The 16,290-nt window shown below is 39.3% G+C and overlaps 1 protein-coding gene across 8 annotated transcripts in view; it reads right to left on the bottom strand.

The window, feature by feature from the left end:
* Nucleotides 1–7,262: 7,262 nt before the first annotated feature.
* The window catches only part of LOC122408999 (synaptogenesis protein syg-2-like), a 225,695-nt gene continuing 216,667 nt past the window's right edge, over nt 7,263–16,290 (bottom strand). For 7 of the 8 annotated variants that reach the window (XM_043416165.1, XM_043416164.1, XM_043416169.1 and 4 more), the window contains 2 exons: nt 15,718–15,881; nt 7,263–13,209 (listed from right to left, as the gene is read on the bottom strand). In XM_043416165.1, the coding sequence (XP_043272100.1) occupies nt 12,802–13,209; nt 15,718–15,881 (572 nt within the window). In that variant the 3' untranslated portion in view covers nt 7,263–12,801. The remainder of the gene's footprint in view (nt 13,210–15,717; nt 15,882–16,290) is intronic. The other variant, XM_043416168.1, reaches the window with a different exon arrangement.

The raw sequence follows: 16,290 nt of genomic DNA, 5'->3' as shown, positions 1-16,290 counted from the left end.
GCGCCCTCCTGCGCTGTGGAAATCAGATTTCACGGGAAATTGAAGAACGTGGGCTTGGAACGGTGCCAGCAGGCTAGTAGAACGTTTCCCGAATGCTTCGCGAATGTTAGGGCGCGTGCATGTTTGTAGATAGTAACAGCTCCTTCTTAATTTATATGCTTTTTTTTTTCAAGACGAAAAAGGAAAGAGTTGTTGAGCTGTAGTTATGCAAGCGATTACCATTTGAAGGAACATCCCATTTTCATGATTGCATCCGCAAACTTTAATCGTTCAATTCACCATCGCTTCTTTCGGGGACAGAATGTTATGGGCACTTTTTAATAGCGGTACTGAAGGCAGTTATCAAGACCCCTCCAGTTCAGTATTCATATAATTAGTTAAAATCCTTAAGAAAGATCATGCGTCACTTGTCATTCAAAAAAGCAACTGAATTTTTTCCTCTTTTGATGATCAAAGAAACGATTAAAATTTATTCTCGCAATTATTAAAATTATGTGTAATTTAGTTGTTCAGATTGATAAATTTTTAATACAATTTTACATTTATTTATTTATTACAATTATTGATTATTTATTTATTATTTATTATTTATTTTTCAGTTATTAATTATTTATTTAAACATTTTCGTAGTAAAATCGTCAAGCAAAATGTGACAACAGGCATTTTCTATTAATATGCGCATGCATGTCTATATTTTAAATCAGCTGGCTCATGGTGTTGTCAAACTTTCCACCGTTTGTGTCATCACTCGTCAACCTCAAATAAGTGTTTTACTTTTTCCATTCCCAAGTCATTTTCATCGGTAACAAGACTTTCTCAAGACATCATTGATATCTAAAAACACTTTATTTTCTTATTCTCGTTTTTGGCTCTTTAAAGTTGGGAGGATCCTATTTCATTAAATCCAAATCGTCGCACAGAAAGTGTGTGCCTGCCATACGAGTAAAACCCTTCAAAAAATGTGATTTTCGTTAATTGTTTTCTCGACAACTAGACCGTAGATCCTATAATAATTCCGAGAATAGTTGGAATTTTCGATTTCCATTAGATTCGCGTCAACTTCCTTAATACGATAATGCTGATAGGCACATTAATTACCGTCGTTTCGTGGGTCAATTACATTGATTAATTCCAATGTAGATACGGCCAGAAGAATTTCCAGTGAAAAATCTGTTCGACACCATTCCCGAAAGATCAATTAATTCAAGAATTTAATAAACGATTTCATTCGAGGAGAGTAAGACGATGTTCTATCGTTTCCATGCGAAATTTATTTTGTACGAATACTCCATTAATCATCGTTGAACAATTATGGAAAATTGTTAACAACGTCTGGGTTGTAAGGACGTTCACATGTATATTGCTCTGCTGCTGACTCTGCCTACGAGTAATCTCTAACGTACAATAGTGTTCGTAATAGAGCATTTGTGTTTCGTAACAACCAAGAGAAAATGAGTCACGGTGATTAATCGTATTATTAATAAAAGTTTCAGGCGCAGATCACCGCGTGTCGTGATGCTTGTTTTGGCCTCTGGAAAATTCATATGCGGAATTCAGACATTTGAAGACGTTCTACATCCAGTGCAGACAGCTCGAATCCTATCATTTTTCAATAAGAAGGTAAGAGACTACAGAAATTTACTACTTTTTTATACTCGTTCTATCTTTCGATGAGGCTGATTCAGTGTTGAAAAATAATTTTAGTTTATCTTGGAAGTCGTGCAATGAGTAGTGCAGGAATCGTTCTTTATACGAAAGGACTGTAAATTATTCTTCAACTCTGTTTTGATGACTTAATCGATCGTATAATAATTCCGTCGCGGCGACGTGACTACGAATTTAATGACAGTCTTATTGTAATTCCTGTGCCGAAGCACCTTTTTCTCTTTCTTTCGGTCTGCACAGTTTCATTCTCTGTTTTTCACGTTTTCCCTGTTCTCCGGTACCGTAATCTTTATTTGCCGACTCAAGTGCCATTGGATTTTCTAAATCTGCAAGAAAAGCGGGCAGAGGGTTGCAGCTTTTCAACAATTGTCGAATCTCGAGGTGTTTCTTCGTATCAACTACGTGAACGTACTTTCACGATTAATGTCTCTTATCGCAAATAAATAATTCTATTCTTTGTGGTTCCCACGCCTGTTTACGAATTCGCTTCGTGTCCAGGGGGAAAAAGCTTCGTTGATATATAATTGAGCTTCGTCGATCGTGGTGAAAAGTTTGAATTTTTATACCGCTTACTGGGTCCAGTGCAAACACGGTGGTTATCGAAAAACTTGTTTTCACGAAAACCTCGTCGATCACTAATTTTCGTTCGCCACATGAAATGAAGAGGGCAATTTTCGCAAAAAAATTTGCCAACTCGTACAACTGTGGCTTCCAGAAAATGTTTTATTACATTCTTTTTGAAAATCATCACGAATTATGGAACCTTTTTTTTGCCTCAATGCCTTCTTTCTACTCTCGTGTCACAGTGAGCATAGTAAAGAATTCGTTATGGAGATAACGGTGGTCTGGACTTCTCGACAAAGTACTCGATGTTTCAGAATTATCGCAAAGACGATAAAATACCTGGCAGAACGTCCAGTCAGGGATATTATGAACGGTAATGGTGTACGATGATTGAGAGGAGCGTTCGGAGTAAGCTGGCATTCGATCGCTCCTTGCGAACTTTGGAGCGTATTTCTATAAAACTGATAATGGGCATTGAAAAGTGTGTGGATAACGATTTTTTAATCCGTAAGATTGTATTAGTTTTACGTCGATATTCGAATGTGGCGATATACGAAAAACTCGTTTATAAAATGGTCGGGAATGCATAGCGAATAGAATAAAAGTGATCGGCGGTTGTTGGGGAGGTAAATTGAAGAAATTGCGGTTTGGATATCACAAAATGTAGGGCGATTGCTATTTCGAAATGAGAGGGTCGCTTTATTGAAACGCCCATTTTCTTCTCACCACGACTATTGCTTGAGTTTGCTGGTGCCCGCTGCGGCCCGCATCGCTGGATACAGCGGCTTTTCTCAAGAGAACAATTAGCATATTATTCGATATCGCCCAATGGAAATGACTTCGGTGGAGGAGAAGGCTTCTCGCGATACGTACCGGATACTGTGTTTAGTGCTCGGCCAAACGAAAAGTGAACAGAAGAGCTTATATATTCAGCGAGATAGCTGCATTGAAGAGCAAACCGCAAAAGGGAGTGTGAATCCCGATAGCTATTTCAGACTGCACTGGATACACTTAACTTTAAACCCAAAAGGAAAGAAATGTCATAAAGAACGAAAGTGGCCTGCTGCTGTATCGAATTTTCGTTCCTTTTCTCCCTCCAAGTTGTTCAAGTCGCTTTCGTACAATATTTTTCGCTCTTCTTATTCCCATCTGCGAGTCTTCTTTTCAGTTGAAACTATGAACGTATTGGTTCTTCGTTATATTGGTCGGTGGAATTTAGTATTGTGAGATATTATTACAACAAAATTCTTAATATCGAATTACACGCGAGATTGATTTTTCTATTGACGCTGCTCAACAACTTTGCAATAATTCAATAGACAAAGAAATTATTTTTATACGATTATTTCAGAATAATTGACATCGGATAATGCAATACTGCTGGAGTGAAATCAAATATTAACGAAAATCAGTCAAAATCAGATCCTCCGCATTTCCTCATAACGGAGCGGTGGAAAGAATATCAATGAAATTTAATTTCGTGGAGGTTATGTTTCTGTTAGATATGGTACGAAGTTTCCGATATTTATCTGCCGGTTCATTTTGCCCATAATGATTCGTCCACCCAACTTACCCGGAAGCCACAGTTATTGCGCTATAAATACCTTTATATATTGCACACACACACATATACTGACACATAATCCACCTCACTCCCTTCACCGAACAGGGTCGATACTTTATCATGAAAGTGCCTTTCCTAGTGCAGTGCCGCGATTCTATGAGATGCTTCATGCCTCTCTCGCACTCTCTCTCTCTCTTCCTTTCTTTCTACATCGACACACAGGATGTGTTCGCGAATTATCGGTGGTGCGAAAGTACAGAGCCGGCTGTTCCGGCTTTCCAGAGAAGCTTTTTGCGAAAATGAAGGGAGGAGTGTGCTGCGAAGCTCCGTGGTAGTTCAGAATGGGAAAGAGAAATCGTAAAATAGTAAAAACAAAGAAAAGAAGCAGTAAAAAATAGTGGTGGTGTGGATTATCCTGAAACACACACACACACACACACACACACACACACATTTGTAGGCTTCCCTGTTGAATATTATATCGGAGGCATTTATTTATCGATACATCGTTATTATAGTCTCTTGCACAAACGCTTAAGGTAGTGGAGGTTAGAATGGCGTGATGCACCCAGTAAGGGAGGTTCACGATTCCAGTTACACTGTTTTGTTCAACATCAAAAATAGCTAGAAACTTTATGCAGTCGTATGGTATCGATGTAAAGATTGGTGTGTTTATAGCAAACGAAAAAAATGGGAGGGGGAAGAGACGGAAGGAATGCATGTACTGCTTAATGAAAGGGGAAAAATGTGGGATGAAACTGTTCGGTTTTGTATACTAGTACGAGAACTGAGTGGACTACTTTTGGCCACTGATCGCATTTGACTATCGAAAATCGAAGTGCACAGATCGGGCTGAGCTTTTCACCACTTTCCGGTTCTCTGTAAACTGTTAACAGTTGCCACGAGAAACCACACCGATCGATTATTTACGAGGGGCAAAGAGAAAACAGCGCCGGCGAGAGAGAGAGAGAGAGAGAGAGAGAGAGAGATAAACAGAGACGGAAAGAGATTGGGGGACGCGAAGCAATAGTTGCAATCCACAGGGACATCCTTGATTGCAACACGTTACGGATTAACTAGATACCTTCTCTGCTACCCACCCTTTCCCTCTTTTCTCTCTTTCTCACTCCTTTTCCGGTTCAATCCCCTTCCGCAATTACTCTCAACGGCAGCAATCCTACATAGCGTTATCTACACCCTTTTGCTATACTCTTGTGTCGCACATCGAGAGTGCCCCGAGCATGGTTAACACCCGATAAAAAAAAGCCGATTGCTTAACTATGGTGCGCATGCAAAATTATCGATGCTGGATGAAAATTGGTGTTGAAAAAAATTTTCAAACTCTACGGATTTTAAGGAAGTTCACGCGGGTCTAATGGCTATCGAAAATTCAAACTTTAAGAGTTGAAATTTTGAATTCTGCTAGAAATATACAGTGTGCAACTATTCTCGGAATTATTGTAGGATCTACGGTTTAGTTAAAATTAAACAATTAACGAAAATCACACTTTTTAAGGGCGCTTATGGCAGGCACACTCCCTGTGCGACCATTTGGATTTAATGAAATTGGATCCCCCCAACTTTAAAGAGCCAAAAACGAGAATAAGAAAATATAATGTTTTTAGATATCAATGATGTCTTGTTACCGGTGAAAATCACTTGGGAATTGAAAATGAAAAACACGTATTTGAGGGTGACGAGTAATAACGACATTAACAGTGGAAGGTTTGAAAACACCATAAGTCAGCTGGTTTAAAATATGGATGTGCATGCGCATATAAATAGAAAATGGCTGTTGTCACATTCTGCTTGACGATTTTACTACGAAAATATTTTAACCGTTGTATTAAAAATTGTATTAATTGCAATAAATAAATAATTAATAACTAAAAAATAAATAATACATAATTGTAATAAATAAATAAATGTAAAATTATATTAAAAATTTATCAATCTCAACAAATAAATTACACATAATTTTAAAAATCGCGAGAATAAATTCTGGTAAATATGTCGAATCGGGGCTGCAGCTCAAAACTGTAACAATTTTTTTTTTACATTTTTCGTTATAAAATTTTTTTTTTTTACCGATCATCCTTAATTTCTTCTTATAACTTGCGAGGTCAGGGTTGATTCCATACTGCAATACCGTGGTGTCGTTAGAGCTAAACTTATCGTTTTCATTTTTCGTTTCTCTCGACGAATGTGAGAATTGGGGTGACGATTGAGAGGGGAAAAAAATGGAGAAAGGGGGGCAGCGCATACACACGTAGAAAAAGCGAAGGCGTACTTGATTAATAATTCGTCGGAACGAAAAGTGACCAGGACATGGGGCAAGGGGTTGCGCGCGAAAGAGAAAAAGCGTTGAGGGCTGAAATTGGTCGGTTACACCAATTCTCGATAAATTGCTTCGCGGCAAGAGGCGGACTTTTTAATTATACGCGTGAAGAGGTGAGTGCGATATCTCGTGTAAAAGAGGCTAAAAAAAACCAAAGGAAAGTGAAAAAGAAGAAGTAAAAGTAAAAAAAAAACGAATAAAGTAATGAAAAAGAGTATAAAATTAGGGGAGGAAAAGAACGACTCTGAGGGGTTGTTCGTGACGAGGAGATAGCCGTGAGCTTTGTGGTGCTGTGCTGCATCCTCGGGACGAAAATTCTTTCGAGTAAAAATCCATTTATTTTGTGCCACTCTACGTCGACCTCTGCCGCGCTCCTCGTAAAGTGTTGCTCCTCATGATCTTTTTATATTTGCCTTGTGTGCGCGCGCCTTCGAGATTTTTTGATGTTTTCCCATTATAGTACTCAGTTTTCGTTGATGATACTTTCCCATTGAGAGTCGTGATGCTCGAGGAAAAATAAAAACTACAAAAGGAGAAGAAATGAATACATGAAATAGAATGAAACGAGGAGGAGGAGGAGGAGGGTAAAAACGTACGAGTAAACACAGATGCACGAGGAAATCGTTCGCGCACAAAAGTTCTCAGTGTTCGGGTCACGAACTCGAGGACGTGAAGGCATTATTAATTACATATTATGACCAAACAGAATAATTAATTGAATAATACGAGGAAAATTTCTTTTCGCTGGTACATTTTCATGAGTTATTGTTTCAAGCTTGGATAATTAGTCATCTTCATTCAATTCGCTGTAACCCACAAAATAAAATTAGCACCAGAGCGCGGTGGTCAGCATGTAGCAGGAAAGAAATTCAAAGGAAAAATTTCCTTTACGCAGGGAAATTGTTTGGCCGATGAAAAGAAATGAGTACAACAAATTTTATTTTCTTTTTGTTTGTTTTTTTTTTTTTTTTTTTTTTTTTCATATCAACACGTTTATTTGGTTTACGTTGTTGTTTACGTATAATATAATTATTATTTACACATTCTTGTTCGTTCATCGATTCATTTATATACATATATAATCTATAATTATTGTAAATACACATAATATGGTCATCGTCTTCTCTTTTACTTTTTATATTCGTTTGTATATTTTTCTTTATTTATTTTTTTATTTTTCTTAAATTCTCTTCGTTATTGATAAATTTAATAAATTCACGCGCGCTTTTAATCTCAATCTCGTTTCACTCTCTCTCTCTCTCTCTCTCTCTCTCTCTCTCTTGTCAATAGGCAAAAGTCATATGTTCACTGCTTCGATCGAATGTATCGCAATAATTTTGACATCGTTACAACATCGATCGGCGATACAATTTATCGTATTTTAACTCGTCTTCTCATTATTTTCTCCTTATTCTTTATCGCGTTAGCCACTCTGTGTACCTAGGCTCGAGTGTGTTTTTGTTGTGTGCGTCACGTTGGAAATGAAATTGTTCGACTTAAACAAACCGGCTGGGCTGATAGGAGCCTCGCGGAGACACAAAATGAGCGTTATTCAGTGGATCCTTGGCTCAGTTAGGAGCGATTGAAGAATAAATGATAACAAGCTCGTGAACGAAACAAAATTACAATGGAACCCTTCCTCGCTCGCGGTTCGTCCCGTCGCGTTGATATTCATTGTTTTTTTCTTCATTTGTATAATTTATTCAATAGTTTAGAAGTACACGATTATAAATATCGATATAAAGCGCAGGTCTTAGAGAGGCCGTTCATTGATTTTCACGAAAAATCAACAGTCCGCTTCTTCGAGGTGGACAAACTTTGGATATACACGGATTTAACTCATTGGGAATATTCGATGATTAAATCAGGTTAAGCAGGAGGATATCAGTCTCAAAGATTCGTAAAATAAGGGGTGGCAGTGACGAAGATACATTAGATTCTTTAAATTGTAGATGGACTCAGCCAGGTCCTTCTTGTGCGTGACAAATAATGGCAGGAATACGAGAGAAAGAGGGGAAGAGAGAGAGAGAGAGAGAGAGAGAGAGAGAGTAAGAGAAAAAAAGCAGATGACGTGATCGGAGAAGGCTCGCGACGCTAATTCCAAAGGCATTGCGTCTTTTTCAGTGCTTCTTTCCTCACCATTGAATAACAATGGGAAAAATTGAATTTTTTATAAAACGACGAAATTAGAAAGTCTCTTGGAACATTCGGAATGAATTCACGCGAGTGGAGATGCTCAGTCGGAGTCGTCGGATTGGAAATGAAATTATACCTTAAGATGGAATGTTTTGGAGTGATTCACAATTTGCTTTTCGATAAGTATTCCCTGCTCCTGCTGCGAATGTTTTGTGTTTTTAGACAGTTGATAGGTGGTTTTTTATAAGGTGATTCCGATGGTTCTCAAAAGAGAGGCTTTTTCGTGTTGCGCGGGGATGGACGAAACAGGGAAGAGAAAAATGATGGAGTTTGAGTGTTGGAAAAAAGTGGAATTTCGTTTCGAACAGCCGACCCAAGTGGGTGCACGGTGGAGGCTCAGAGCATCGGAGCAAGCGAGACAGGGGTCCGACATACTTCGGTTGCATTAAATCCGCGGGTTATCGAGGCCGCTGTGTCGGACTATTAAAACATGCGTCGACGATGTACAATTTGAGGAAGGGAAGGTCCGGATTCACGGCATCCCTTGGATCGTTAATTACTCCAGTACACGTTCGTAAAACGAAAAGCGCGTTATTGGCCGGTGTTTGAAGAGCTCAAATTGTTCGTTTCGGGAGCTCAACGATCTTGTGTACCATCACGATGTTCATGGACGTGTCGCGTTAACATGTATTCGACAAAAGCTCCACCGAAAACGTACAGGAGTCTAACGACTGGTACCAAGTGCCTCTCCAATGCTTTAATACCTCGAAATAGGGCGAACGAGAGAACGGTCGAGATCATTTACATCATAATTCTTATGTATATGCGACGTGTGGTCCGAGTATTGGAGATCGACAGATATGATTATAAATAGAGTGAAAATCGCGTTGAAAAAACGTTCGTCAAAAAGGTTTTTCGTCAAATGTTCAATCTGCGTAATTCCGTTTTCAGGAGCCTTGAAAATTCGTTACCAACTTGAAAGTAAAGGGCAAACGTTTCGCCATCAGGATCGTGCTTTTGTTCTCTCGGTTAAAAAAATCCTCAAATTTGCTAGTAGTTGGGACCTGAATAAAAATAGTGTGCAAACGTTGAACGTCGAATAAAACTTTTTGCTCGTTGATTTGGTAGGTGGGTGCTTTTTGAAAAATAGTTTCCTTTCATTTGGGATTCCTTCATGTACATAAATGAGAGAATTGAAGGACGTGAATGTATAAAATGTTGAATTGTCGGTGATGGTCACTCAGTTTCCCCGCACCGAGGATGGCACGTCTATTCCGTTGGATTGACGAGCGGTTGCGGAAAACGCGCGCGCAATATTCGATGAACGCGAAACGCGAGAGTCCCGAGTAGGAGAACGCGGTGCATTTGAGCTCGACTATGCACGAGAGCGGCAGAGAGAGAGAGAGAGAGAGCGAGGGGGTCAAGAGAGAAGGGTCGGAGCGGGAGGGGTCGAGGAGAGGTACGCCAAAACTGGTAATCGTTAACGAACGCGCGTGCTTCAAATACCTCGGGAAATTGAAGGGCCTCGGGTCGCCCGACGTGACCTACATATTGTCCTCGGACATAGTGTGGAGAAAAGTTACAAATTCGGACGTAAAAAAAGCTTGGCCAAAGAGTGGAAAAGAAGAAAAAATTAATAGATCGGCGCAGCATAGAAAAAAATATATCTATGGATTTTGGTCTCGACGCAGATGGTCACTCGAGCCTGAGTGGCTCGGGGCTGAGTGTTGCACATAAAAGGCTCATTCACTTGTATTTTTTTCTTCATTTTTTATTGTTTTTGTGTTCGTTCTTTCTCCGCTTTTTGCTTTCTCTCTCTCTATCTCTCTCTCTCTCTCTTTCTCTCTCATTCGCTCGTTCGCTTTTTTAAAGTCCGATATAGTATTCATTTATTAAATTTGTCCACGAGCTCGTTGACTCCATATCCGACTGATAATATTTTCTCACATTTGCACCTGGCCAATCTCTTTCTTTCTTTCTCACACACACACACACACACAGAGACAAAACTACACCGTTTCACAGACAGAATAAAGATATAGTCGTATATAATCTGTACCTTCGTTAAGTGTACTAAATTCATTTTATATATATAATATTTATGAGAAATATATGTGGAGCATTCCTCACGGAGTTGCCAGCCTCGAATTCAATAAATTCGTAGTGCTCTTACTTTCAACAACAACTATTAAAAAAGATTTCAGGAAAAAGAACGACTTAAATTCCATCGCGGAAAGTTGTGAAATTGAAAAAGTTCCGAGTGTGATACTCGGTGGTGTGGATGAAAACATTTGGCGTTACGAGAAAATTTTTAAGATTTTCACGAACAAAAAAAGATAAAAACAAAAGTAAAACAAAAACACTCGCTCGACGAATATTAATTTCGAAGATAACAATGAAAGATTATCTTTCCATTTTGACGCAAACAACCTGCAAGGAAAGAAGACCATCAGGAAAACTAAAAATTTCAGACCTTCGACTTTATCAATCGGTCTGGAGTGCTCCACATACACTTAATCGTTTCTCCTGAAACTCGGAGTAAACAAAAATGTCTCTCTCTCTCTCTCTCGTTCTCTCGCCTTCCTCTTTCGACAGTGTTTCTTAGCCTTTTCTCGTTATTTTTTGTATTTTTTTTCTTTTCGTTTTTTTTTAATTTACCTTATTTTACTAACGTACGTTTTTTTTTTTTTTTTGAAAAAATATCACTGCTGTACATCGGTATATTTTACAGATGAGGCTTTCTCAAGAGTATTCGTCGTCGTGGCGACACGAGTCTGTAGAACGATACAAGCGTCGACACATGGCGTTCAGTATTTCCTGCGTAATTTCACCATGTTTTTATGGCTTTTTGTTGCATTGTTTGCCGAGCTTGCCGAGGGATCGCGACGACTCACTTCGAACACCGACAAATCCTCCCTTTCCATCTCTCTCTCTCTCTCTCTCTCTCTCTCTCTTTCTCTCTTCCCCACTTTTTCGGTTTTTTTCTCCTGCTGTTTTAGACCGTATTTTGAATATCTCTGTAAAAACTACGAAAACGAGGAACAAACGTAATGGAAAAACACAGTCATAGGGAAATGAAAAAAAATATGGCGACTCGACCGTAAGAGCGCGACTATTGTCGGGAATGCGTGGAATTTTTAAATATCCTTTCCAAGGATATGAAACATTTGATACAATTTAAAATCATTCTCGGGTTGAACATTCCATTCATTTTTAGGCACACCGTCCAATTTTTTTCGCTCGTTCTTCTCATCAATTTGAAATACCGTTTTGAATTCTCGTTCGTTGGAAAAATCAATTGTTTTTTTCCTCTGCGTACACAATGTTTCATACGTTGGATATTGAGGGTTTAGTTGCAGCCGCAACGCTCAAATTTCTCGTCGTTTCATAGCGTTTAACAATATTTTAAGTTCCCTTAATTGTTGCTTTTTCGTTCTTTTGTTTTCAACCATCTCGTATTTACAATAATGTACAATATTTTATTCTATAGGGATATATTTATTTCTTTGGAATCGGGATAAGGAAAAAGGGAAATTGGTTGTTGATAGTTCGAACGCGAGGTCCCATCGTTGAAATTGAATATTTTTCATTTCATCGAACCACGTCGATTGATTTTTTTTTCTTGTTTTTTCTTTTTTTTTTTTTTCAGGATCCCCGAGAGAATTATTTCCATTTTATCATTATTAATAATAATATTATTATTATTGTTATTATCATAACATTATTTACATCTATCGAAATGAATTTGTCAGTAGTTGTGTTGTTTTTATTGTTACGAATTAGTCGCGTTATGTGGTTTTGGTTTGTTATTGTTTCGTTGCGATTTACCGAACGTCACTTCCCTTCGATCGATCAAACGTTACGCCTGGCGATACAACATTTTCAATTAATTGGATAACGGTGTGAACGAAGTGAGAAAAATTTTGAAGAAGGAATGTGACTACGAGAAATTCGCGAGGAAGGACGACGCAAAATACCTTCTCAGCTCCGCCTCCCCGGCTTCATCTTTACATGCAAATCGTTCAAGAAGATATAAAAGACACGAAAGGGGAAGAGATTCCACGATGCGAGCGTCTTCACCGTCCCTTATTACTTCGACGCACCATGTTTTACAACCGTAAGCACGCACACATATGATACGGATTTTATCGACAGTTAAACACGACGAAACATCGAACGTTTTTTGAAAAGGGATTTTTCATTAGAATTTTCGATCGATTTCTCATGGAGTGCTTCGATGAAAATGAAAAATCGAGTGACAGGTCAATTCGGCATTACGAAGCAGAGAAAGTGGCCTTCGATGACGCGCAGTGTGACGAGCACGCTATCCGGAGCGTAATTTATTAAGTGTCTTTTCTCTTTTTTTGGATGCTATCGTTCGGAAAAATGAGTTTTTATCTTCTTTTTTTCTTTTTCGGAGCGCAATATTCTCAAGATTTCAATGATTATTTTTTGCTTTCAATTTCCAAGATCGACGCCGCAACCACGATCACACGTAATACTCGTTGACGTTTAGGGCGTCGGTTTCCCGTCCCTATACGCAACTCTCCTGCGTCGAAATAAGTGGCGTACGAACCGTAACGACTTCCCGGGGATGATGATGATGTTGCTGCTGCTGCTGCTGCTGCTGCTGCTGTTGCTTACCCCCAATGCCTATGGAATCTTGCAAAAGAGAAGTCTCCAGATTGGCACCCCCGTTCGACGATGGCTGACAAACCTGATCGATCTTCGGTGGCCTCGCGCTGTGATCTATGCACGCGTACACGGTCGCCTCTTTTGTATACTGTTTGCCACCCACTAGAACTCCTAGGCCACTCGTAAATCCACCCAAACCAGCCAGTCCACCCACGCTACCGAGACAAGCCAGTTTCGAGTCTGCTGAGGTCGTGAGTGTCGTTGGTCTTGCCAGACACAGCTCCGCGTACGTCACTTCACCAGTCAACTGAAACCATTACCAAGATCAACGTTTTATTCTCAATCTTCAATATTTTCAGGAAGGAGCAATTTTGTTTTTGGGGAAAATGATCATCAAATCGTTCGACATTGATTTTTGGTCAAATCTTTTTTCTCCTTTCTGGGAAAAAAATTCTTTCGTTTGATAAAACGAACCTCGTCCAAGTTTTCGTTTCTCATCACGATCGATGCAGAAGCTAAGAATACGATGGCACTAAAAAATTTCAAGAGATCGTTTCTTTTCGGCGCGATGCGCACCTAAAATTCGTTCTCAAAGACGAAAAGCACGTTCTGTTCTATCCTAGGATTTTTCAAGCTTTCATCGTGTTCGAAAAACGCCCAAGATTTCATTCCTTCTGAAGTACTTTTTAAGTCAAATTTTCAGAATTACTTTCTACATTTTGCGTGTGAAAATATATGAAACGTTGAAAACGCTGAGTTTATCAAACGAGGATTTTAGGAAGAATGTCTCTTGAGTTCGTCTATTCTATGAAATCAAGGGTCACGACTTCGAAGAGCTAGTTGGAAAGCACGAGTGTTCTCGGACGTCTCGTTAAGCTGAATAAAAGGGAGCGTCCGAGCAGTTTCGTCTGACGTCTTTATGCCATATTAACGTCAAGCTCAAAACTTTACCAATGCTCTTTCGCCCCTCTCGTGTTTACATCTCTCTCTCTCTCTCTCTCTCTCTCTGCATATGTCTATATATATATAGAGAAAAAGAGAAGAAGAGACAAGTTTGTTTTTTAGCTCAGCTATTCGAACGAAAACGTTATTCCTTTTGGAGATTAAGACAACCGAGCGCCTCAATACGTTCAAATGATCGTGGAAGAGCAGCAATTTCGAGTTTCCCCGCATTAGTGATAAAACTAATGACGAACCGGGGCGCAGTATTACGTTGAATTTGAGATGGAGGGCGAGGAATGCTATGAAGATGCGAATCCGAGTGCTCGTATGCGATTTCCGGGACAGGGCATGAATGTGTGCAGGCTCTCTATTCCTGACGACGTTTTCCAGAGACAATGTAAAACCTAAGATAACGAGATTCCATTGGGAGCTCAACGTTTTCCAGCATTCCTAGCGCTGAAGAATTTCTCCGACGAAATCTTAAAAATCCGTGGGAAAGTAGCTTACAAAATAATGAATATCATTGTCTAAAAGTATGAGTGAAATATGAGTAAAGATGAGTTTAACGAGGGAGTGGAAAATGTGTCAGGGCAAGAGACTGTACATGACATTCAAGCTGCTCCGGAGGTCGGGCGACCAAGAAAAAGCAACCATTTGAATCGGATTCAGTGGTATTAATAATTTCATTCCTTCGCTAAAGTTTCCAGATGAAAACTGTCTTGGTGGCCTATTTCCTTCCGACGTTTTGCAACGTTCAAATCATCGTACTAAAATGCCTTAAACGTATTCGATTTTTCTTACTAACTTCAACTACCATAACTGTCATGAAGCACGTTGAATAGATGCGCCCGAGCCGCTCCATTTGTAATCATTTGCTCGATAATTTATACCTTTTCGACACGTTCGTCTTTGTTCCCCACTTATTTGCAATTTATCGGAAGCTTTATAGTCTCGAAGAAAGCAAAATGTAGCCCGAATGAATTTGATTGGAGTTAAAATCTCATTCCCTGGCGAATGGCTCGTTCATACACGTGTCTATACCCACGAAACTTTATATTGAACAAACTTTATTTGTTTGCAGAGGCATTTGTATCATTCCCTTTATCCTTCGTATCTCATGGATTCACTCTTATTTTGCCTCGATGTATACTTTCTTGCTTGTCGGGATTGCAAACCCATGCAGAATTCAATCTCGTACTAGTTTACGCGTTCGTTCCCACGAGTTACGTCCTCTCGTTTGCTTATGGTCAATACTCAAGAACACCAACGACATGGATATACACATATACGCGGGGACAGTGAAACTAAGAATAGCGGGTTGTGCAAGCTTGCCATCTTCGACGCTTTTCTTAAGATTTTCCAACCCCTGTTCTGCTCCTCCCCTCTGTCTTCAGGTCTTACATTATTGGACGAAAGAATGGCTCTCCCTTGAGTATCTCGAATGAAGCAGCTCCCGAACCATGGCTCTTGTCATTGCGATAGTTGAATGTTTGAGAATTTCAAAAATTCGTTGCCCTTGAATCAAGAGCCATGGAGTCTGAAGGATTACGTGAAATTTTCTGTGCGTTTGATAATGAAATTCTAACAAAATGAGTAATAGGAATACGAAGAATTTATCCAGCGACGCGGCAGCGTCTTGACGCTACGTAGTAAAAAGAAGATTTTTTGAATTATTCTCAGGAAATATTTTCATGTTCATAATGCAAAGTAATTTTGAAAATATTGAATTTTTATGAACGCAAGTATTTTCGGTGTTGTCGAATGTATAAACGAGCGCTGGGGAATGCAAAGAGCTTCGTGCTGGAAATTTATTGTTTCTTCCCAATGCAACGCTCCCCGTACGTGCGAAGGATTTGATGTGAAAAAAACTCACCGGCAATGTTGGGTAATTGGTGTAGTCGTTATGAGCGTAATTAGCCAGTCCTTGTAGATGATTCGTCTGTTGAATCGAAAGTGACGCAGCTGGTAACTCGTCAGGGGTGTTTTGCGTTGCGAGGGGAGTTCCCGCAGTTGAGCCCGTCAGCTGATAATCTGAATCTTTCGATTAAAACGAATATTGACGTAATACAGCCTCGCATATTGCCAATTAGATCATCGCATCACTTTTTCATTACTGAGCAATTATCTTGACTCGTTTAATGAATGCAATTCATTAGTGAACTTTTATATTCACTATTTTGGTGCAATTTCGTGTTATCCAAATTGGCGTCTATCAAATTCTGATGAAATATCACTCAACGGTGATATCGCAATTGCAGTTGAGTTCTAACGAACGTTATGAATGAATCGAGGGTCAACTTGAGCCATGAAATTCGAGACATGACAAATCAACTTTCCTCTTAAGGCAGGCCTGCTTTAGAAAGTCAAAATATATCGATTCTTTTCGGAAATGTTTTTAGGATAGACGCGGAAATAACTCATCGTAGCGAACTTTTCGGTATAGTTT

The sequence above is a fragment of the Venturia canescens genome, chromosome 4 (genome assembly GCF_019457755.1).
Source record: "Venturia canescens isolate UGA chromosome 4, ASM1945775v1, whole genome shotgun sequence".
Lineage (NCBI taxonomy): Eukaryota > Metazoa > Arthropoda > Insecta > Hymenoptera > Ichneumonidae > Venturia > Venturia canescens.
Note: the sequence above shows the minus strand (reverse complement) of the source record. Positions and strands in the feature narration are given on the sequence as shown.